This window comes from Ooceraea biroi, chromosome 4 (genome assembly GCF_003672135.1).
Source record: "Ooceraea biroi isolate clonal line C1 chromosome 4, Obir_v5.4, whole genome shotgun sequence".
In the NCBI taxonomy this organism is placed as follows: Eukaryota; Metazoa; Arthropoda; class Insecta; order Hymenoptera; family Formicidae; genus Ooceraea; species Ooceraea biroi.
In genome coordinates this window covers 15910985-15936252 of record NC_039509.1, presented here as the reverse complement: position 1 = coordinate 15936252, position 25268 = coordinate 15910985, and the positions used below count along the sequence as shown (strand labels likewise).

The 25268-nt window shown below is 48.2% G+C and overlaps 1 protein-coding gene across 2 annotated transcripts in view; it reads right to left on the bottom strand.

The window, feature by feature from the left end:
* Positions 1-25268, bottom strand: part of LOC105284744 (zinc finger protein castor homolog 1) — a 79305-nt gene that overhangs the window by 8579 nt on the left and 45458 nt on the right. For both annotated transcript variants that reach the window (XM_011348495.3, XM_011348486.3), the window contains exons 5-7: positions 23712-24136; positions 20981-21044; positions 195-770 (exon numbers count right to left, since the gene is read on the bottom strand). In XM_011348495.3, the coding sequence (XP_011346797.1) occupies positions 195-770; positions 20981-21044; positions 23712-24136 (1065 nt within the window). The remainder of the gene's footprint in view (positions 1-194; positions 771-20980; positions 21045-23711; positions 24137-25268) is intronic.

Sequence of the window (25268 nt, the reverse complement as noted above, 5' to 3'; positions counted from 1 at the left end):
GCAGCGGCCTGAAACGAGGACAACATAATGAAATACGTTAAGCGAAAATTTATCGGATCGCTTCTCAGCAGAAAAAAATTAAGTCTGACGTTTAACGTGTCAAGTTTCCGGCGAAAGGTTTCTGATTGACGACAGTTTCGACCTAGAGCGCGAACGGAACATTAATCACGCGGGCGTTAATCGCCATTCCTTACCCATATCGGCCTTATTTTTGAACGTGAACCGACAGCCGGATCGTCGACAGTGAAAGTGCGTAGTTCGCTGGCCGGCAAATGTACAATGATCGGTCGCGCAACTCTCAGTGGCTCGAAATCGCTGGAAGCCCTCCTGTATGATGGCTGAGTCCTTACGATGGTAATTCGCGTGCATCTGCACGTCCGACGTCGAGATGTACACCTTGTCGCAATTCTCGTGAATGCAGTGGTAGTGAGTTTGCTTTCTGTTGTGCGGACACGCCCGGCCGGGATGCTTTTCCGAACAGTCGTCCGTCGGCGAGTATCTCATGAAGCCATGCTGCAAGGACTCGTCTCTCTTCTTGTGCCACTTGAAGTGCCTGATCATCTCCTCCTTCTTCACGAATACCCTGCCGCTGCAGTCTAGACAGTGGAAGTGCTCCCTGCAGCCGAGCTCTTTGCAGTACGTACTACCGCATTCTTGACCGGATGTGTATCGCCTCACGTATCGGGAGTAATCGATGATCGGCTGGGACACCGACTTGGAACCACCCATCAAAGAGTCCGCTACCGGGGACATACTCTGCCTGAGCAAAGCTGCAACAAGAGAGATTTTTTTATTTCTTAACTGCAACTGCCGAGCAAGAGATTGTTAAATTCATGAAAATTGTATAAATTGTATAATTATATAATACATTTAAAAAAACTGAGATAAATAAACGATAAAATGAAATAATACGAAACGGAATATTAATTAACAGAGACTATTAGCGCAATTGAAATTCAAAATGAAAACATTATTATGCAAATCTAAATTCTCGATGCACGTAAATATCAAAATTATTTTGAGGCGCTGAGAGTATTTAAAAAATTTATCGAGTTTCAGATTCATAAGGATCGATAGATCATCTCGATGAATGTGCCTTAGAATGCAGGGGACGCCGCCTGATGCGAAAGACGCGAAAGCGGGAGAATGAATCAGACGGACACGAGGTCGATACGCCGGTCGCCGGTACACGTCCGTCCAAAGGCAACCGTCTCGCTTTACCGACCGCGTGTCCCCCCTCACTCGCGGATCGTCGAGCGTGCGGTTCACGCTCCCGTCACCAGAGGAGATGCATACCAGAATGACTTCTGATACACATACCGAGAGTTACGAGCGCTCACCGTTCGTCGACCTACGGCACTCTCCTGCGCGTCCGAAAACTGGTTGTCCCGGCGGGCGCGCCGCGAAATAAAAGAGAGGGCTAAGAAAAAAACGGGGAGGAGGGCGGGGAGGATGCGGGAGAAGAAAGAACGGTCGGAGTAAAAAACTATCGGGCCGATCGCAATACGCGCGTATGCAAAAAGCCGCGGCGTGGCCGCGGGCGAAGCGGAGGCGCGTAAGCGTTCGGCTCGGCGCGCGAGCGCGTTCATGGCTCTCCTAAAAGGCTCGAGACGGCCGCGGCACGCAAGAAAATATTGAGCGCGAGACGCAATTCGGTTGACCAATCCTCGCTCGCGATAATTATCTCCCGAGGTAATGCGCACACGAGAGATGGAAACGAACTGGGCGCACACACCGCGCGCCGTTCCCCTTTTTTTGCTTAAACGAACGATTCTACAGTTAAAGCGCTCTCAAGCGATCGCATTTGCATTTCTTGCCGGAACGTATTTAAACTTTATTATTATCCGCGCGTGTGTCGTGGTACGCCGCAAATCCACGGAATGTCGTCTTTCGCGCGCAGCGACATCAGCGTTTCCGTCTTCCTACTTTGCAGCGAAAACACTCGGATCCCCAAAAAATCGGATAGCGTGAGCCGTAACGTGTGTCGACAACCGGACAATAATTAGATTACGTCGGCAAATGGGAAAGGAGGTTGTGGCGATCGCACCTCGTGGATCGGCGAGACAAGGAGGAGCCTTGCCAGTCGCAGAGCGAATTCGCGCGATACGTTAACCACACTCTGAGCCTGGGTACTTCAACCCCCGTAGCATCCCGCATTCGGTACGCCCTACCAGGACGCGGTCGCTTCTCAGAAATTCCTACTTGTCGAGCTGTGCGCGCGTTTGAATGCCCGTTCAGGAACGAGTTTAAAAATTGTCGAATATTTCTCGAGGCTCTCTTGCGGGGGACTCCCCGCTCGCCCCGCGTGGTGGTATATGTGCCGTCAGGAGCGGAGGGAACGCGCGTACGTTGGCCGCCCGTGCGTTTCTGCAAGAGCGTATGCGCGTCTGAGCACAAAAAGAGAAAGGGTTTGGTCCGCAGAGAAAGAGGAGAGCTAAGAAGAGGAAAAGGAGCACCGAGAAAGAAAGAGAGGAAGCGAAGAAAGACGGGCGGAGGTTGCGAGAGGGAAAAAGGAAGCGCGAGGGAGAGAATTCGACGCGCATTATTCTCCCGCGTTATAACCGCGCGGCGTAGACCGTATCCACGAATCCTTTATGTCTTTCGTTAGTTTTACGCAAAACTAAGGGTCACTCGACTGATTCGAATCAGATCGCTTCGCCGGCGAGATCATTCTCCCGCCGGCGGATTTAATAATGAGCGTCAGTGTGTCGCCGGATGTGCTCCCGGTTACGCGCGGTTGCGTAACATTCGGTTACGGCGAATTAATTTATCCTTTGGCAGGGTAATTACGCAACGCAGCTGCACGTCTTTCCCGACGCGCCGCGTACATATACGCGCACTCGCGCGCGATTTCGCTCGTTAGAGGCATCATCTTCGGCTTCTGCGCCGCGGGAGATTATTGTTTGCACAAATTTATAATCCACGTTAGCTGTGCCGCGCCGCGTTGTTTGCCGGGTCGAAGCTTCAAGTGCGTAATCGAGTAGCAGTGGGTTCTCCTCGACCCAAGGTCCATATACGTGCGCGTCGCTGTATTTAATCGCGGATATTAAACAGGCCGAGAGCGCTCGTCTCTGTCTCTTTCGTTTTCTCTCAGCAGAATATGGCTCGCACGCGGCTTTCCGGCGACTCTACACCTCCGTATCCGTATCCAGGAATGCCGAACCTTTCGTCGACGCCTAATTATGCGAACGGGGAAGCGTGCCAAAATCGTGATGGCACGTAAGTGAAACACACCGCGGCCTTGAAACGCAGCTCGAAAAAGAAAACCATTCAGATTGCACAGCCTCGGCACAGAGTGACGAATATTGTCGCTCATTGTCGGATAGAAATACCGGATCTCGACGTGGTGCGTGCCACATCATGTTCCCTGATTTGCCTCGAGCCTGACAGTGCAATTGTGGAAGCGATTGATTTGGGGCAGTATTTTAATGCCTCGAGATCCAACTCGTATCCAAAACGTATCTCTGTCTCATTACGCTAATTGTATATTGCAAAAGACGATAAAAAACTCTCTCCGTCTCTCTCCTTTTCTCAGCGCACGAAGAGAAGCGGCAATACCACCCACGCGGCCGCGCTGTAACCAGTGGCACCGAATGGAGGGTACGCGCGACGTGACGGGGCTTAAAGGGCAAATCTTAAAAAATATGTGAAACCCCCAGGACGACACGTAGAGCCGGGGGCTCCCTCCCTCTTCGCATCCAGCGGCTTTCAGCTCGAACCCTTTTATACGTGGAGTTCTTAAAGCTGCTCGGAGGGAGTGGGGAGTGGAAGCCGATTCCGCGCGCTCGAGAGATGGAAGCGAGGCTACGGGCCGAGAGACGTTGGGGGGGAGGGAGTTTAAAATTTTCAAAAAGACCCGAACCTGAAAAGACCCCGTATTTCAGGGTCGCCGGGGCTCTCCTTTTTTATCATTTAATCCGTGGGCCGAGCGAGTAACCCTTTATATGAGCCATCGAGGTACCACGCCGAAAACGGCTGCTGCCATCCATCGCGCGCTCACGTGTGCCGGTCTCTCGCTGTCTCGCTCTCCGTATGTACTTACACGTGCGCTTACACACACGTTGCGCGCGCGCTTCGGAGGGGTTAACGTAACCAACGAAACTGCGTGTTTGGATAATGCGTGGAGTACCCGCTGCGCCCGCCAATTCGTCGTCTTAGTCGCGGCAACCCCCATTTCAACGCTTTTTCTTCTCGAGAGGTTCTAAATACCGGTGAAAAAAAGAAAAAAAATATATATATACGTGAACACAGGCACAGGAGAAGTACGGTCGTACTCTCCTCCCGTTCTCTGCGTCGCTTTTTCTCCCTCCTCTATACCCTCGATTAGACTCACAACCCTTCCTCGATGGTCCTCGTCGCGACATTGTTTCCGGAAAAATGGCTTCGCGTATGGAACCGCCGACCAGATGCGATTTAATGACCCAGAATCAACGTTAGGGTACTCGATGTCGATTGGGAACGTTTCTGCGCATGGCAGAGAACAAAGACTAATTTCCTTATCTTCGTTCTGTCTCTAGTGTATGACGCTCACTGCTAAAACGCTCGCAATTTTACAAACAAAATAATAAGAAATAATAAAATTATACAATCAGAATAAGTCGGAGATATTGTGAGATGTTCGAGCACATTATATCATTAATATATACAGAATATATTTTTTATACGGTTCAATGTTAATTCATTCGGTAACTGAAAAGTGTCGATCACATTTGCAGTAATAAAAATCGAGCAACGACCATCGCAAATGATGGATATCCAGCATCCATCCGAACGCGAGCCAGAAACACGTCGGCGCCAGCATCAACGGTGACTCGGAGAATAAAACAAAGGGAGAATACGGGATAAGGGGAACGGAGGGCGGAGAGCGACCGGCACCGGGGAAGAAAAGGACAGGGCAAACGGAGAGAGGAAGAACGACCGACACTAAACTATTCTGAGATCCGCGAGGAGTGTCGCGAACTTATTGTCTCTCAGCGAGCGCGGCGGCGTTATTTCTGTCAAAATTACGTTATGGTCGCTATTCTCCTGTCCCGCTACCATCCATTTAGCACCTTCCTCCTTTCTGCGTAGCCTGTGTGCTTCCTCCTGTCACCCGCTTCGTCTATCGCGCTCTTCTTTATCCCTTGACTGCGTACTCTCCTCGTGGCGCTTCTTCTTTTTTTCCCTCTTTTTGCGTTGCACGCCACGTTTCTCGGGGCAATAATTGTTGGATACCGGTATAAACGTTATTATACGGAATTGCACGGTAAGGATGATGAATGCACGTCGTATAAATTCCATGGAGGAAAGGTCTGATTTTGTTATCATTTCTCTTTTTTATTTAATGAATCGAAAGTTCAAAACGCAAGAAAAGTACCTCCACAAATTTTCGGCCGATGAAACTTATTAGGAGTGTGATTTAGTTTTGAGGGTTTTGCAACAGATGGCTGTAGTGTCAGTTTGTTCCAATAGCTGTTTCCGATAACTGTTGTTTCTTACAGTGTTGACATTATCCATGACATTTAGTAGCATTACAGCAATAGATGCAATAACAGTCGTGTTTATATCATCGTAAAAATGCAACTTCCGAAAGCTCTTTAGCATTTTCGACATGCGTTGCTTTTGTTTTTTAATCAAAAGAAAACTGCGACTGAGGGTTATAGAATTCTTGTGGAAACTTATGGTGATTCTGCCCCATCAATTAAGACGTGTGAATACTGGTTTAGACGCTTTAAAAGTGGTGATACTGATGTGAAGGACAAAGAACGCTCGGGACAACCAAGAAAGCTTGAAAATGCAGATTTGCAAGCATTATTGCACGAAAATCCAACACGATCCACTTCAGAACTTGCCAGAGCATTAAATGTTGATCGTACAACAGTTACCAAACATTTACATGAAATGGGAAAAATTCAGAAAGAAGGGAAATGGGTTCGACATCAATTATCGGAAAGTGCCATTGCGAACCGGTTGAACATTTGCATTTCGTTGATCGCCAGGCAAAAAAAGAAGAGTCTTTTGTCTCGGATTGTTACTGGGAATGAAAAGTGGATCTATTTTGATAATCCCAACGCAGAAAATCATGGGTGGATCCAGGCGAACCATCAACATCCACTCCGAGACGCAATATTCACGGTTCAAAAGTAATGCTCTGTATTTGGTGGGATAGTGTACTATGAGCTGTTAAATCCGCATGAGACTGTCACGGCTGATCGTTATCGACACCAATTGTACAAGTTGAAGCAAGCATTGGACCAAAAACGACCACCAATTGCGAGTAAACGACGGAAAGTGATTCTTCTTCGTGACAACGCTCGACCTGACGTTGCGTTATCAGTGAAACAAACACTATTAGAGCTTGAATGGCAAGTCTTACCGCACCCCGCGTATTCTCCGGACATTGCTCCATGCGATTATTATTTGTTCCGGTCGATGCAACACGCTTTAGAGGATACGCACTTTCATAATTTGGAAGAAGTGCGAAAATTCGTCGACGAATGGATGAACTCAAAAGAAGAGTCATTTTATCGTGGTGGAATCGATCTCTTGCCAGAAAGATGGGAAAAAGTTATAGAAAACGAAGGAAAATATTTTGATTAAGGTATTCATTCATTATCATATTTAAATACATGCGTTTTTGAGCAAAAAAAAAACCCTCAAAACTAAATCACACCCCTAATAGATTTTACAGACTTCCATCTTCCGCAACTTGCCGGCAATTCTCCGGCAGCAAGTCATTGCGAGACTTCAATCAGTTTATTAGACTCTGAGCAAGCGGGGATGGTGACCGGGAGGGAGGGTCGCGACAAAGCTTAATTCAAGATAGGTTTCCGGAATAATTGGCACCACAAAGGGATTGCCCGTCACCCGCTTCGCACCTTCCTCATTGGCGTGACGCCGTCGCGTTTCTTCTGGAGGCCCCATCTTCCCGACTTATTGCCCGACGCGGCTGTTCGCCATGGGTCGTAGAATCATTCGGGACGAGAATAAACGTCGTTATGGCTGTTCTCTCATTCGTGGCGAACGGGTTCATTATAATTAGTGCGCCCTCTTTACCGGGGGAGGTAGCGCGAGGTGACGACCAGTGGAGGGAAAGAAAGGACAGCCTCACAGCCGGCGTCTGTGTCTCTCTTCTCCACCTCGACTTCGCCCGCCGCTTAATCGCGATTGATTATGACATTAATTCCGTCTGTGATGGTTTTTCTCTCCTTTTGCTCTTTCTGCGAGAAGAAACCATCGTTCTCCACAGGAGGAAACACGTCCTTCACTTTCATCTCTTTCTCTAGATCAGGAGTTGTTAATTATGTCTTGCGGAATGCATGAAAGCCGGTAAAAAATACTTCGAGATATAAAATTCTCTGAGATTTTCATGCTAATAATTTCGAAAGGTCCGATCTCTCTCTTATTGTGTTGCTCCATTGTTTCCCCTTCGCTGCGCATGTGTCTAATGTATAATACCTTCTTCTATACAATCAACGTCAGCGCAGTTAGCTTACGTAACACGGCGATCTCAACGTAACGGCTTTAAGAAACGAGTACACGTGTCTTTCCTGTCGAGAAACCGTGCGTTAAACAGATGCTTCCAGACGCGAGCATCAACGTGGATGATGCCGTCTTGGGATTCGCAGCGTGCAGGCGACAACATTGCGATCGATTCTAACATAATCGTTTTCCGTTAGCTTCTTCTTTCGAAATCACGGAGACAATTAATTTCGAGAGATTTCTCTCAAACATCCGTTCGAAATTTTCATATCGGAAAAAATGAATGAATCGCGGATTTTAAAACGATTTTAAGACGTAGCGCTGATCTGGCTCTCCTTCGTTTTCGCTTCGGGAGGGCGCGTTTGTTAATATCGCGGCACGGGTATCGCTTTACCCACAGTAAATGAACAGGGGGTTCAATAGTCTCTCTTTCTTTAATCCGGCTCGCCCTCGTCCCGCCGGACGCTGTCGCGTATAGATTTTTTCGGGGCAGTATTACACGCGTACTACTTAATACACCCTCTTACCCTCTTTCTCCTTTCGCTCCCCTCCCCTCCTTGGCCCCACGAACCCCTCGTGCAACCCCTTCCTTTTTAGAACGTCGCGAACCCTCTGCGCCCTTACTTATGACGGGCGTGTTAAATTTAACGAGGGGACGCTGCCGCGCCAAATATTCCGGTACAGTTTTTAAGTCGAGCGTATAAATAAATTCCCGTTGCGTTATTACTGTAAAATAATATCGCGAAACGTGGTAATATTTTGCTTATTTTAGCACGCTATTAAGGGAATTTGCCATCGCACTCTTCACTAGTATTTAAAACCGATGCTGATAGTAACAGTATCGAAACTTAATGCAGAAGCATATTTTCTACTTTATTTATTACTATTTTATTATTTCCATTTGTTTTTACTCAGAGTTACACAGCTATTTTCATTTATTCTTTGTCACGGACTTCGCCGTTTTTAATTGTTTGATTGCGTGCGGACAAATCTGACAGAATGCTCCGATTTGATTGTGCGTGTATGTATGCATATGTAGTTATCTAGATAACTAAACGCGCGACGAATTGATAATAGAAACGAGAATTTTATAATGACGTTTATGATGTATTATATGACGTTTTCGTCCCGATATCGAAAACACGATTCGATCGAGGTTGTACCCGGCATTTAGTACTCTTTCTTCGCATGCAGAATCGCCATCTCCGAGCCCCCCACTTTCCCCACCCCCTCGCTGGTTTTACACTAAACGCACCCCCTCGTGCACTCACTTATGCAGGACGCGCAAAGTTTTTACGAGGGGAAAAACGCCGTGTGTAACATTAGGTCTGATATAAGCGCGCGCGCGCGCGCAATCTACCCCCTCGCACGCACACAGTTTCACCCCCTCCACGGGCACCCCTAAAAAATAAACAGAATCGAACCCTTTCTACGAATTCAAATAGCCGGAAGGGGAACTGCCGTGCCGGCCTATTCCTCGCGATCCTCTTTCTCGCTCCTCTTTGTTCGACTTTCGAAAACTTTTCGGCGAGCCGTACAAAACACAGCTCGCCACGGATCGGCGATCCGCTGTCAAAACAAGAAATTCGATTCCCGTGATCAAGAGAGAAAGAGGATCTCCCCCACTCGCCGCGATAGATCTTCATTCAGCAAATTTTCCGGCGCGGGGGGCAGCTCCGGGTGACGATGACGAAATAAAATCAAGGGGATCAACATCGGAGAAATTTATTGATAGTGGTGAACGCGATGAAACGTCGGGAAACCCGATTGCCATTGTTGATGGACAAACAGAGTTAAAGAGAAGCGATTTATCGTCGCAGCTGTAAAAATGTCAGCACCAAAAATCATTATGATATATAACGATGACTTCCTCGTACGAAATTATCAGTTTACCACCTCGTGCATTAAAACCTGAACCGGCGATACTGAGCAGCTTTCGTGGGACCGCAAACGTCCAATGACCATTCGCGCGTATTGATATTATATTTATAACTGTCGCATTAATAAAGTTCACATCAACTCTGCTAATGATCAACGTAATATCGCGCAGTATTTGTTCCGCCTGTTGATCATGCAATCTTCTGGTACCGCGGCGCGTAAGACCAGATTAGCGTTAATCGTTTCGTGTTAGCTTTCTAGAGAATTAAGTCCTCCTTTCACTTCGACTTCGCCGGGCGCTGGACGGCGATCAGCGAAATGACCGCGACGGCTGCATCCATCCGTCTTCATCTCCTTCGAATTTCAAGTTCTAAGCGTGCATACGCACCGTGCAATAAACGGAAGCTGCATTACACGCGCGCCGCGCCGGTGCCAGCGACGTCGATCACGGTGGCAACGGTGGTCGGTTATCTGTCCGCGTTAATAATGGCCCGCCAATAAACAATTTCATTTCCGCGAGGGAAATTACGAGCGCGCGCAACGGGTTCTCAGTTTCATATTTCTCTGGCGGGATGGTTTTTTGTCTGTCCCCGCGTCCCGGCCCGCCTGAGAAAAGCGCGCCGGAGCCACGACTTGGTGCGGGCAGCTCGTTAACGGAAATTTACGACAAACTGGCACAACGAGAGTCCGGTCTACGTGCATCATGCAGCCCCACACGTGCGCCGTTGCAAAGGCATCTTTGATGAGCGAGCGAGCGAGCGCGAGTCGATTTTTCTCTTATCCGCGCCGGTATGAAGCATTTCGAAGTTTTACAAAGTACCAGACGGCACTTTGTGATTTACGAGATCGCGTATCCAATAACGTTGAATATTCTCCGGGCGCGGTTATACGACTGTTAGCTTAACAAGGCGGTTAGACGAGCGCGTAACGAGCGCGAGCTACTATTAAGCGCGCCACTATTTTCCATCGACGCCCGAGACTTGCTCACGAAGAATTGTGAGATCTCTTCTTGCTGTTCTCTTCTTTTTGTTTGCGTGAAATGTGGAGCAATTTACTTGCGGTCTTATATAATGTCCGCCTCAAAATTGTGTCGTTCAACAACGAATGGGAATTGAAATATATCTTGCGCAAGGAAAATGCAGTATCTAGTTATTTGAAGCAGGATTTATAGTTATTCGATCATGTGTAATTTGACATATAATTAAATTAACGATTCGCGCTGATATACATATACATTATATATAATAAAGTTTTTCCGCCAGAAGCACCAGCCTTCAATCTACGTTTCGATGAGCGGTTCGTCGATCGGCTATTTTTCAACACGAGCATTGGCAGCCCGCTCGATTTCGAAAGACCGAGGGTCGTCGATGGTGGGGTAATTAAATTTAGAATATTTTTTAAATTTCTCTGATTCCGCTCGCATGATTTGGCACGCGTCGCCTGTCGTCTCCGCCTCGTCACGCGACAGGCAAAGAAAGAGGTGCGAGGCGCGCGAGAGAAAAACAGGCACGTACGTTTTCCTATGATCGTCTTGCAATGGAAAATTCGCAGCCAGGGCCGCATTGATCAGCTGCCGATGGTTTCGAGCAACGGAACAAATTCTTAATGAGAAAGAGAACTACATACAAAAGACAATATACTCTCCAAGTACATCCTAATTTGTCAATAATGCTGAACAATAACGAGTTGAATTTTATTTCTTATAGAAAATTTTTTTATAGCTTTATTTCTTGTAGAAAATTATAAACATTATGCAGCAGTAAAAGTACCTTTTATAATAATATGCTTCATCAGAATTTTAACCGGAAATAAACAGATTGATTTGCGCCGTTTGATCATGACGAATGAGCGGCAACTCGTCATATGAAAAATTCATCTCTGTACATTCGACCCCTTTCACGCACACGCACACACACATACACACACGGCCCTGACCCTTCGCGGCCTCCCCGGCCGTTTTAGTTTGGCCTAGCGCTAAAACAATCGGCGACTTCGTGGTCTTGGTCTCGACCCTTTTCGATCCTCTCTCTCTTCCTCTTCTTTCTCCCTCTCCCTCTTTCTCTCTTCCCCATACGCTCCTCTCTCTCCCGGTCGTTTCCATCGTCGGTACCCGCACGGACGCCGGCAGTCCTCCTTTTTCTTGCTTTTCGCGTCAAGCGCGAAATAACAGACGGACCAGCGGCGGAGGGGGGCGACGGAGAAGGAAGAGAGTCGAAGAGCTAACTCGAATTACTGAAACGCCGAAGAGGCAACGAGCTCACCGAGAGCGAGTTACGACGATGAGCGCGGCGTGCGAGACACGAGGGAGGAGAAGAGGTCTATTTATTAACGACGAGCCCGTGACCGGCGGCCTGCGGTTTTCTCCGTTTTCTCAGAGGAAAAGCAGGCAGATCACAAGATCGCGATTCGCGGAAGAACGGAAAAGCAGCACGTAGGAAGCGTTGAAAGAGTCAGAGTTGGCTTGCCCGTTCCTCGATTGTGCAACAATCGCTTCCGGTGTCCGACGAAACGAATGTCAGATACTTCATTGAATGCAAGCGCAACCTTCGATGTGCGATGAGGGAAAAAATAGGAGCGTCGGACAGGCGGAACGCGGAAACCGACTCCGATCGACGTAATCACGGCGCGCGCGATTTCGGACATGCACCGTGGCCCCGTAAGTTCTCGTCCATTTGTGATCGGTGCAAACGGACGGACGTTGAAAACGGGAGGAATTAATCGCGGACATGCCGACCGTAATGTTTCACCCGTGTATAACGAACCCGGTACGGCCCATTACGAGCCGGGACTCCGGCGACGACGAGCGAAGCACGCGGCGACAGAACGCAGAACGGTGGAAACGCGAAACGTTCTTGCGAAGCGAAGAGTTGCCTCTGCTTCCCTTCGCCGGGAGGAGAGGCGCGTTCCTTTCAATCTCTTTTTCGTCTACCCTCTTCTTTCGCGTTCCCCGCGGTGCGCCCCTCTCGCCTGCAAAGCGCGCCGGCCGCTTCGTTTCGTGATTATATTCTCGAAATAGTCAACCGGATGCCGAGCGGCGATGCGCCCGCGGATATTCCGTATATTTCGGGAGACCCTTTTTTCGAGCGCAAGCGCGAGATACAAGGAGCGGAAGAAGACACGGAGATGATCTAAAAATCTCGGCAAGAGCAATTCCCGGGTCCAATCAGATAAGCTTTGCCCGGCTTGTTCCCGGGGAAAACGAGGACAAGAACCAAACAAACGTGGTCGCGGAAAATAACGGGCAGAAAAGCAAGATTCGCGCTAGAGAGCAGACAAGCCAAACGTGCACGTACGTTCCCTCAATAAATCCCAATCTCGATGTCACACGAAATATCCACATTTACTCGTAACGACGTGACAATTGACTCGAAGTACACCATTTCGCTGCGCCGTCCACAATTTCAACTAATCGAAATTATACCGGTTCCAGGCGGCAATTTGCGCGATTCGACTGCGGTCGAGGCAGAAGACGCAGTAGAAAAAGCGCGAGTGTGTTGTCGAGGGCGCTGACGAGCTGCCGTCGTCTCGTTCTCGGACGAGTGATTGATCAACGATCGGACCCGAGGGACACACCGTGTAATTTTCTCGGCGCGAGTCCACTTTCGAACTCGTCGGCGATGATTAAGAGTCATCCGTCGGCGATGTCTTCATTTCGCGGCAAACGCGGTGAAGGGCTTCGCAGACCGATCGACAACGCTTAACTGGGGTAGCGTTGGAGGGAAAAGCGTTCTGTTCCCGAGATTTATAGCCGTAAACTGTGCGCTCCGTTCGAGCTCGTAGTGTTAGGACTCGACTTCGATAGTTTCGTAAACCGTCTCTTCGTGATCGATAGACGTGCGTTCCTTGTGTTATTTCATCCCGACTAGAAATGTTGTCAGGTTTACCTAATATGTTATAAGGACCTGACGTGGTTGGCGTAAGGTAATCCTGAATAAGGTATACCTAAGAATATCCTCATCGGGTTCAAATATGTATGACCTTTTTAGGGTTAAAATAATAAGGAACATATTAGGACCTTCTTACGTTATGCCTGATATTTCAAAGTACAAATTTTGTTGAGGTTTACATTATTAGACCTACTAAGGATCTTATTCCTTCATCCTGATATTTTTAAAAATTTAGAGGCAAAGGTTTCCCACATCCGGTCCTACATCGGACCATACGTAGTTTATCATATTATAATGTACGTTATATACTTAATGTAGAAAGAATAGTAATTTCTACTTAATTTGCGAGTAGTAATTATTTTTATATCATATACCTTTCGATGTATTCGATTATGGAACAATAAGAGACAAAAATCAACACAAGTGTGTGTTTTCCGCCTCTGATTCACCAAGCGACCGATAGATGGCCAGGTCAGGCGTGACGTTCTCGCAAGAAACATTTGGTTAGCACCTTACAAATAACCATCTGGAAAACCGATCCAATACTCTTTTCTTCTCTTCTTTTGGACTCTTACTTAGAACATATACTAGTAGTATATGTTCTAAGGACTCTTACACTCACCGAAAATATCAAGTTTAGTAATCCTTTAGACGACTTGGTGCTGTCTGGGTAGTAAGGATTTAATAATTCAACCCGATATAAACCTGATGAGGATATCCAGATAAGGACCTAACTATTGTGCTGCGTTACATGACTGATCAGGTCCTGATGAATTTACCTTATCAGGACCTGATAATAAAATAAGGTCAACCTGATCAGGACCACTGGATAAATTTCTAGTCGGGATGGTGAAGTTTCATTATTACTGTTGTGCAGCGCTGGGGATTCTCGCGTGACACGCGTTGCGCATTGGATGGACCTAATTGGATCAGCTCGTGTTCCTTTGAATTCTAATCTCGTACGGATAATTCGATATAGTCGTTATGAGAATATAGACGTGTTCTTGGCGACCGAAAAATCGCGAAACGACAGCCAAGAAAAAACGAGGACGTGGTGCGATGGCAGCAGGGTGATAGAGGAGACAGAGGGGACCACTGTCCGATCGAGCAACGATGGATTCCTGAGTTTCGAGGACGGCATGCGATTGCCAATAGTTGTTTCCCGATACAAATCGATCGGGGCCAATCGCGCGGCCAACATCGCGACGCTCGTTTCGTCCGTTTCGCAATTCCCTTTTTGAAGCAGCCATTTTTAACGCCGACCGCTCTAGTCCCCCTTCATCCCGCCGAGATTGCACGCAATCAGGTACAAGGCGCGTGAACCTTTGAATTGCATTTAATTAAGACGGGTCACACTGTAATTAACAAACGCCGGCCCGAGCCGGCGGCGGCGAGAACGACGGGATTAGAAATTTGCATAAAACTCTCGGCATATTTCCCGTAATGAGGTAAATGACACGTCGCGCGAGGTGATGAGCGGGACCTTTGCCGTGGACTGTGATCCTCGCGATTATTCCTCGTGCAAAAAAGAGCGCAAACGAGCGGGGATTCGAGAATCTTTCTCGGAGGCCTTCACCACTGCTCGTATCCTCGCTCTATTAATTAGCTCGCGGCAGCCCGGCCCCTCCCCGCTCTCCGTTAATTTACTCCGCCGAGCGCGTTTTATTTTTCTCGTGGATCCTAAGCGCGCCCCGGTCCCTCCGGGGCCCGCAGCCCGCTCTATTAATTAGCCGAGGCCCTTTTTTCCCGCGCGCTAAGTTCGCCGGATCCCATCGAATCCCGAACGGGGAAACGGCCGGCGGGGAAGAAGAAGACGTCCCTGGAATTCCGGGATCGGCAAAAAGAATGGCCGATATTAATACTTCTCTTGGCGATGGTTGATTGGCCCGTTGACTGTCTCGCGTGACGTTAGCGTAAACCTCGTTAGCGAGCGACACGAATTTCGAACGTGTTAAATTAGTACTATGGCTCGCAAACAATCTTCTCAGATAATTGCGCTTGCGTGTGAAACATTCGAAGATAATATATAATTACAAATCAGAGTTTTTAGTTTGCCGTTTATTTAAGAGCAGTTCAAGTATACTTCAACTGTAATCACTTTGAAACTCTCACTGTTAATAAATAATCAATACCGTTTCGGTAATCCTCTCGACCCTACAGCGGCGATGATTAAATATTCCGTGACATCACGCCCTTTTTGCGCAAGCGAGGGCAGCACGACTGTTTGCGGAAAAATGTCTTTCTTCTGTGCGCCGATAGCATCGAGACCACGTAAATGGCACAGAACGGAAGAGAAAGAACGAAGAAAGGTGGAATCGGCGACGGTCCGGGATCGAAGGGACGTGGAAGGGTTCGGCGAGATAGAGCGAAAAATGAGGGACGGCATTCCGTCTGTATACCGACGCTGACCGCCGAGACATCCTTTTAATGCGATGATCGCGATTCCGCGGGAGGTAAGAAATTAATAAAAAGTTGAAGAACGATAAATTAGGGCCGCGAGGCGGACCGACGCGAGAAAACGTCGGAGAAATGGATGAGGGAGACGATGTACGGGGAGGACGAGCGGCACCGCCGCCGCCTGGCAGCGTTCGAGCCGGTCTTGGGCGATAATAAATTTCAAATATAAATAATAAAATTTCGTACACGCCGTCTTTAAGGCACTTCAGGTTTTTACGAGGCGAAAGACGACGATCGGGACGGCAATGACGGGCCGTTTCGCGAGAATGTCTGGGAACGCAAGTGGACCACGAATTATAGCGAGCATTGTTTGCGTCCCCGTCGACGAAATTGGCCATTGTCTCTGCGTGGGTCTAGGTGAAACCGACCGGGCAAACGTTACCGCGAGTGCGCCAGGAATTGTCGCAGCATGGTTATTATCGAAAAACCTCGTCGCAGACAGCAAACATTGTGGACGTTTTTGAACGAAAGAACATCGTGCAACCGTGCACGTTTTCCGATAATTTTGCAAAGCGTCTCAGGGGGAGAAAAAAGAAAGAGTAGGGCGACACAGGTAGACTGTAATTTACCTGTCAAATATTTATTTAGCGGTTAATTCGCAAAGTTTCAACCCCTTCGGAGCGTGGCGGACGGCGCGTGCAAATTCGTTTAAAAAGTTTCGAATGAACCGTGAAATTCGTTTTCCTCTCATGTCCCTCGCTCCCTTTCACCGCACATATCGCTTTTTAATGGTATTTCTTCAAGGCTAACAGTTGCTCGCCCAAGAAATGAACGCGGCAACAAAACATCGACGGTCCGTCATCACAGTCGCGTCGTTTAATCTCGGATAATGAAAATCCAATTCACGTGCTCGAGCGCGAACAAATATCAACGCGAGGACTATGTCGATTATGTGCAATCAAAGAGTCATCTCCTCTCAAACAGAAAAATTCCTGTAATAAAAACTGCATATAAAAACGACGAATTTAATTCAGCATGTCGAGCTTATCGGGGAATGTGTGTGTATGTTGTAATATCAATACAATACATTTACGTATCCAAATTTTTGTGTATAGTTTTTCGTAACAATAAAATACAAGCTAAGCTGTGCCGAGGCCGAGGAACAATTTCACAAGATTTTACGTCATCTGGGCTGATTTAATAATTCCTGATACGCGACCGCATATGGCTACACTTGAAATGATTCAGCAATCCTATGAATATTGATGTACGCGCGCGTCCTACGATAATAATAGGCCCGGCCGCGGCGTGCGGCTTTCACAATCATCCAAATTGCTTTCCGAAAAGTACCTCACGAAGGCAGTTGAGAGATTCTTTAATTTCCTGTGGTTGTCCATGCACGTTATGAACGGAAACGAGAGGTCGCCGGGGTTTGAACTTCTCGGTGCCTGAATCGTGGCACGTATGTACATACATACATACATGGAGATCCTGTGCAGGTAATACAGCGGGGGCGAGCGGGGGCGAGCGGAGGTCGGCGGACGGAACGAAGGGTCAGCGGGGAGAGTGCAGTGAGGGCCCTGGAGGGCCCGCAGCCGGCACTATATGCGGAGAGCGGTGCACCAGTTATTTATCGTAGCTCCCGTTTATGCTTTATTTGTTATTTGCCCGCCCGCTCTCGGCTGCTGCCTGCTTGGACTGGCAACTTGGTGCAGATAGGGGTACGCGAGCGATCGTCTACGTGCACAACACCTACATTATCCGCCTTGCAGAGACTCGCGGCACCGCGGTAATGAATCGGTTTCGTGTAATTAGACGTGTGTTGAGGGAGGTTGTTTAAATCGCACAGTCGCGCGCCCAGGGTCCTCCTATTAGGTAAAAATAGATTCCCGCCGTACAATCCCGCTCTTGTGGAATTAAAATCGCCTCGTTGCGGGTTAATTATACATGTCCGATACGCCCGCGCGTTTGCAGTCGCAAACGCACGAGATAATTAAAATATCGTAATACGCGAAACTGCCGAGGCGAGCGATTTTCGTCGATTAATTAAGCGCTTTTCTTCTTGTATTCGCGCGAAATTGATGGCTACAGACATATCAGCGAGGCCGTTAAGCTTCCCCGTAAACGTATGTCTAACAGGTGCAGCAACCGATGGCGGCCAAGCGTGGCGCATGTACGGCGGCGATAATTGTTAAAGTCGTAAATTGTTGTAATTAGTAAAGTCCGCCGCGGTAGAATTCGGGGGCGAAGCGGTGCCGCATTTCATCAAGATAGCTCGTCGTGGCGGAGCAAACGAAAACGCTCCGACCCTTTTTACTCCGAGGACGTACCTCGCTCATCAAATTTACGTCCAACGATAAAACAGTAGCAGGTTCTGGATGATTTATTCTCAAGCTAGATGGAACTCTGTAACGGTGTGTGACTGAAAAGATTGGCTCGAAAACAACAAAGCGACGCAAACTTCGATAAATTCACCCATTAGATCATGTCGAAGGAAAGTTGAAGACTACTCTCGAAATGATGCTGCCAGGTTTGAAATGAACCATGCATATTCATGGTTCATGACACTCCAGGTATCGATGCTAAAATTAAAAATGTGAAAATGCAAATATTTCTCTGCGTAGGCAGTCGTGCAAGGCTGTACGACTGTTCGAGGTAGCGATTTCGAGATGATAGAGTGGCAGTGCTTCCGTGAAAAGTTCACGAGTGTAACGAGTCCACGAGGAGCTTAACGGCCTAATGCACGAGTTGCCAATTTCGCACAAGCACGTCGCGCGTTTACGAGCCGCAAGCACGTCGTTGACGGTCATCTTCTCCACGATGTAATGAAGGCACCTCGACGAAGGCAAGGTGGCCGCGGCGCGTCGATGTCAAACGTGGAGAATTAAAAGGACGACGGGTGGTATACACGATCGTGTATCGGGAGGCCACGCGAGAGGGAGCAGGAGGGGAAATAGGAACGCATCTTCGACACGATGAGGAGGCGGAGGAGGAGGAGGAAGGAACGAAGGAGGAGCGAGGGGAGGGAGGTGGGGGCAAAGGGCGGGAGGAGAGTCGAAGACACTGCGAGAAAGAGAGAATAATGCGTTAAAGCAGCAACCAGCAACTACTCTAATTGGCCACTTTGTCCATTTATTCGATTTATTTAAATTATGGGACAATTGACAGTAGGCATTCTATTTTTTAAATCTCCCCGGCCAACCGGCTGATTGGGCGAGATTGGCGTGAGACACTGGCCCCACAGATTCCCCAGTTGTGGGCTTAATCAGCTTTGATTGCTAGCATCTCTCTCTCTACCGTTCTCTCTCCGTCCTCTCTCGTCCGTGTCTCTTTCTCTCGGCGTTTTCTTTCTCTTTCTCTTTCCACGTACGCACACATCTACGTTTCTATCTTCCTCCCGCGACGCGCTCTCTTTCTCCTACCTTCCTCCCTTTCCCCCTTTGACTATATATATATATATCTCTCTCTTATTCTCCTTCCTTTGGTGCCCCGTTTAGTAGAACGATGTACAACGTACAACACATTTTATTTTATTCCATTTCGCTGCGGATCCCACCACGCGTTTAATATTGTCCGGCCGAGACGTTGATTGGCCGATCCGAAATTGTGGGAATATGTCACTGGACGAGAAAATCCAACGGAGGCCGCCCACTCTCTCTCGACTTCTCTACTCGACGTGTCCCCCTCGCTCCCCTCGGGGCATGCCGCTCCTTGTCCCGCGCGCCGTGATTTCCGTCGCGGAATCTTTTCACGGTTCCACGAGGGACGGGGATCGCGATCGGCGAACTGCCGATTGCGAGTCATCACGAGCGTTTTCGATGAAAATGACGGTTCGCGTGCCAATAGCGAAACGACGGCATGGAGAAATGATTGATCTTAATGGCGCCTATTTACAGAGAGAAACGTCGGCACGTTTATGTAACGGCGAGGCACCGTCTATTATCGCGTGCAGCGCGACCGATGTTTCAATGCACAGACGCGGATTCCAGAGATTTCTCCTCCTCCTTCGACTCCTTTCCCCTCCCCCGCGCGATATATATAAAGACGATTAATTTCGAATTTACCGCGAGGTCCCACATCACGATAGTTTCTCCCTCGCGTTAATTGGAGGAGCCACACCTTATCTCACCGTTTCCCTCCTCCCTCCTTTTTAATTAAGCGGATATTTACATTGCGCAGCTACGGCCGCGCGAAGGGACCCGAAACACGCATCTCCAAATAACACGGGAAGAAACCGATAAATCCCGGGTTTCTTTTATCACCATGTTCGAAGCACACCCTCCCTCCCTCCGGCTCCCGCCGCCCCCCTCGAGGCCCTCGTGGGAGCCGTTGGCACTCATCCCATTTCCTTGATAATTCCCATAATGCTGTGGGCGGATATTCCAATAAAGGGGGAACAGCCCCCGGACACAAAACGCTGAAAGCGGCGGACGGCCGCGATTCGTCAGGTTGCGCCACGATTCACGGGTTCGCGGGGACCGAGGATCAGGGCAAATAAAAGCCCCGGGAAAGAGAACCGACGGGCACTCCGCCGGCTTTACGTATGGCCTGAGATTTGTCACGTGGCATGCAGGAATGCGCGATAATTACTCAAAGATGCGGGCTCACCGCGCGGCCGGCCGCCACACTGGATGCGATTTCTCCAGCTTGTTCAGCGCGTGGCGGCCGATTATTAATTCTCATGGGGAAATCCGCCGCTTCGGAAGAGAGGAACGGAAATTGATTCTCGGGGAGAGACGTTTCGGAGAGGTCTGCGCCGAGGTCGGATGAAGGGAAGAGAGATTGCCGCTTTCGGGATTTGCAAATTAAACCCGCGCTCGGAGATTCTTCGCGAGAAAGAGACCGAGAAACGACAAAAATATTTTCCACAGCCAGTTAAACAGCCAACTCGGTCTTGCATGCGATATAGCGTGGGCTGCGACTTTTGTTTGAAACGATACTTCGAAATCTGCGTCGCACATCCGGCTACTTCCGTAACGATCCGCGCGCGAACGCGACTTTTGGCGAACGCGAACGCATACCGATTATTTCTATCCCGATGCCGTTAAAGGTCGCGCGTCGCCGCACGTTAGACCGTTGGAGAACATTGTCTCCGTTCTAATGTTAGAACTCGCCCAACGATTAAAGAGTCGATTACAAATCAGCTGGTCCGACCAGATCGTCGCGGCAAGCGCCGATGATTTCGCGCGTTCGCCGTTACCGTTGCGCGGGTCTGTCTTTTTCCACTTGCTCTCTTTCTTTCTCTTTTTTTCACCTTCCTTTTGTTTGCGCGTGCGGGGTCATTGAACGCGGCAGTCTCGATTCGAATCTAATTACGATCCCGATAATTCCGTCAGCAGGAGGAAATAGTAACTCACCGGAAACCTTCGGGTCAGCTGCCTCCACCTTCATCGCCGCCAGGCTCGCTATTGTCGGCGGTACCTAAAAGAAATACATTACGATGTACAATGCACCGGCGTGCTCAGGGCCGTACGTGAGCGAAGGGGGCGATGCGAGAAAGGGGAACCCCGCCGCCCACACGCAAAGGCAAGACGCGGGATGTTTCCGTAAACTTATCATGCCAACCATTCCGCGAGCTAATCGCGTTATGCCCTTAAGGCTTAGCTCGTAATGGCAGCTTAATACCCTTCGTTAACCCTACTGCTACCAAGCAATGAAATTACCCCGCGGGGGGACGGATCTCTCACGCGATTTCAATTTTGCGCGACTAATTTCTCCTGACGCGTCGCGCGATCGCTTCTTTGTCCGGCAACCTCTCTCGCTTATTGAACGGTCAAAATTAAAATCGAGAGACTCGGAGGACGGCGGACACTGCCCCCGCGGACTCGTCGGAAGCCCCATCGCGGTTCAAATTATTCGAGTGCTGTACGATTTCCGAAGCCTTTCAGCTGAGATCCGATCGACGTCGAATTTATGAATTCTGGTTACTACATCGTACGTCTACCTCTTCCCCTCCTGCCGACAGGGAGAGCCCTGTCGCTTCTTTGAGACGTTCAAGTTCTCGTTTTTGTGAAAAATTCTATTTTCAAGGATTAATGTATTCTCGAGAGGTGGACCACGTTCCCTAAGAATGAAATGCAGCGTGCTAGAGAGCTCGCTATTCAAACCTGACGGATGTTTACGCGCAGAGCGTAAATTTATCAGAGCTCTCGAATTACTTCGCGCATATAAATATCATATAAACATATTCGATTACGCTTCGTGACGCATCGTTTCGCTATCGGCCGGCGAGGTTCTTTGTCCCGATCTATGAACTTCACTCCTAACAAGAAGCGTGCAACCGCGCGATCCGCAGCGCGCGCCGGAACAATCGATTAATTCCGTCGAATCTAATAGAACTCGCCTCACGTACGTGACCATCGCGTTCCATCAATTCTGCAATCTGCAATCGAACATTTATATTCCTCGTTCATAATTATCGGCCGGCCTTCCATGCCCAATATTACGAATTGCGGCGTATCGCGCATAATAATATTGTTGCGGCTGACGCGAATAGAAGACCGTTGGAAAAATTCACCCGCGTACCTCCTTCGCAGAGAACATTTCCTTCGAGATAAAGGGCGGACGCGCGCCGAGCGTAATGCCGGCTCGGAGTCGTAGGCTTTTTAAATTGGCGTATTTGTCGCACGCGACAAAAATGCGCGCCGGGAGAAAACGCGACCGCGCGCGCGAGAAAACGAATGGAAAATAATGTGCATCGCGATGTATATAATGCGGACGTATGCGCCGGGGCACAGAAGGAGAGAAACGCAAGGGTTGGAGGGCGAGAGGGGCGAAGCGAAGAAAGAGAAAAAGATCGGAATGGGGCAGAGGAGGGACGAGAAGAGTGGCGCGACGAAGAAGACGAAGAGAATCGAAGAGGAGAGATAGAAGAGGAAGGCCAACGATAAAAGAAGGAGAGGATGACGATAAAGAGAGGAAGAGGGAAAGAGAGGGGCACGCCGATGAAGAAGGTGCAGGAGGAGGAGAGGCAGCGCGGGGCGAACGAGGAGAGGGGCGAGGAGAGTACGCGGGAGAGTATAGAGGTATATGAGAAAACAATAGAGCTGATTTGCAAACAATAGAATAACGTTAAGACTCGAGTATTATACGCCGTTGTTACTTCTTGTGCCATAACGCCGGAGAGCATATGCCCATTAATATTCAAAGGCGAAAATAATGTAAACGACACGACAAAAATCGGAGGAATAATTTCAATTCTCCCTGTATGGGATTCCACGGCAGCGATCCCATAGCCGGATCGTCTGCGCGACGTTTCGTGTCTCCCCTTTGGTACCCAACGTGTACGGACGTTCCTACCGCGAAGTCGAAGGGCCGTTGACGATGCCACGACGATAACGTGATACCATCGGGTCCGGGATTGTCAAAATCTACTCTCCTACCGCGCACACGGTTTTCATAATGAATAACATTTTCTCGTTTCACCCTGAACTTCACAAACGGATTAAATAATTTTCTTGCTCGTGTAAAATGTATACATTTTTTAATATGACTTAAGACATCTTATCGTTGTTCCATTCATCCAAAGTAACAGCGGAGTTTTGGAATCAGCGACTCGATCAGCAACAGCAAACTCGAGGCATCGACAAGCGAATGATCTCCAGACGGCGAAGCCTCCATCGACTTTTATTACGACGTATCATAGCCGATTGTTCGTCGCTTACGATTCTAGGAAGCGCTGAATTATTCTAGCACAGTTAAACTCATACGACTCCCGTTGGTAACTTTACGATCTGTCGGCGACTTGAATCGAATGAGTCACCGCATATTCTTTTTGGACAGCTCGCGATTGTCCCGCAATTTTCGCGCAATACTCAGCAATAATTCAATCTTACACAATTCTTCAATACCCTCGATAATCACTCGGCAAATTTTTTCATTTGTTCATTAATTCTATAGTATATATAGTATGCTATAATTATTTTTTGACTTTTATAATCCTCGTCAATTTGATAAAAATCGTTGTTTCATGCTCGCGCGCACAAAATCAAGCTTCATTTCTACAGCTTCGACCGGAATGCGTGGACTTTATAGCGAATTTCATAGTTCTGAAATAAAAAAAGCAGACTTCCGAGGAAAGAAATTTACCCTGGAATCGTCGGACTCCTCTCGTCTCACGTTCTGAAAGAGTACGCTGCCCATCTGAACCTGGAGATTCTGCTGCAGCAGCTGAGCCAACTGCGGATTCTGCGACAGGATCGCCGGATTCTGCTGCAACAGTTGCGCCAACGCCGGATTCTGCACCAGTATCTGGCTCAGAGGTGAGTTGGCCATGGCGTGTAGAGAATGCTGCTGATCCTGTGACTGATGCTGCTGCTGCGATTGCTGCTGCTGTTGCGGTGGCTGCTGCTGTTGCAGATTCGGCGAATTCGCGTTTGACGTTTGACATGACTGCGACAAGTTGCCGAGGGGTGGAATCGCGCGTTGCGGACTTTGCGGAGTGTGCGGGGGCGTGGGTGGACTGCCAGGGGCCATCGAGGAGGCGTCCTTCTCCACCTTCACCTTCAACTTTCCTGCAAGAGAAACAAGAGAAAATTTATTATCATCTCTGTCGGTTGTCACAAATAATTTTGGTTACCAAGATCATGTGTTTTTATCTTGTGAGTATACTACTCATACTAAAGAAGATATTGTAACAAGCTGTTTTGATCAGTTTGAAGAATAATATAATCGACATTCGATGATTAATGTAATCATGTACGTTCGTCAATAAAAGAGAAAAAAGTCTCTTAAATTGTAAAAATGTTTATAAAGTACTTGAGAAAGAATTTTCCAGTATGTAAAATATTAACATATTTATAGACTCAGTGGTTTCGTAATAAATGACGAAGCCGTTTTCTTGTGGCGATAACACTACGATGCACGAGTTCTTTCTCGAGAAATCCAAGGTGCGTAATATGTATTATTGGAGCCAAGTGAGCAGTGGGGAGAGAGAGCAATGAAAGACTCGATGTATCGACATTATTGGCATCTTCACGGTTCTCCGCGAGACTTAACGAGAGCTGCAGAATATCGCGCGATCAATAAAATAGTTAACTTTGGCCTTTTATCGACGTCGATTTCGACGGGCACGTTCTTCAGACGCGATGCGAGTTGAGCGAAATCGATAAAAACTCGTTAACGCAATTGCAGAATAAATCGCAGCGCTCGAGCGAAATCCGTATATATCTTCAATAAAAACGGGCTCGTATAAGTCTCGCGAGTTAAACGAATGTGAAAACTTAGCGCAGTAGAAATGCTCAAGTCTTGATAAGAAGCGTTATAAAATTACGAGCTATCGCTCGGAAACGATTGAATCGGCAGATTTATAATTACTAATCCGAATTATATCATTTTTTATTACTCCAAAGAGACGTTACCGTGGCGTGCATTATTTTGTTTAATAAAAGAGAAATTGTAGCGTGAAATGAAAGATACCGTTGTTCGCCATTGCTTCGCGTTATTTGGACCCCTTTACCTACCTACTCATAGATCTCCAAAGATCTCGAGGGTCTGATCTCGGCTAGAATTCTGGCGAGACTGATTCCTTGCGATTACTTTCTTTCGTTCTTTCATGATTTTGGAAAGATCTCACTGGGGGATGATGGGCTTCCGGATTGGTCCAGAGATACGGCAAGCTCGGGATAGGCGGTGATTCCGGGGGAC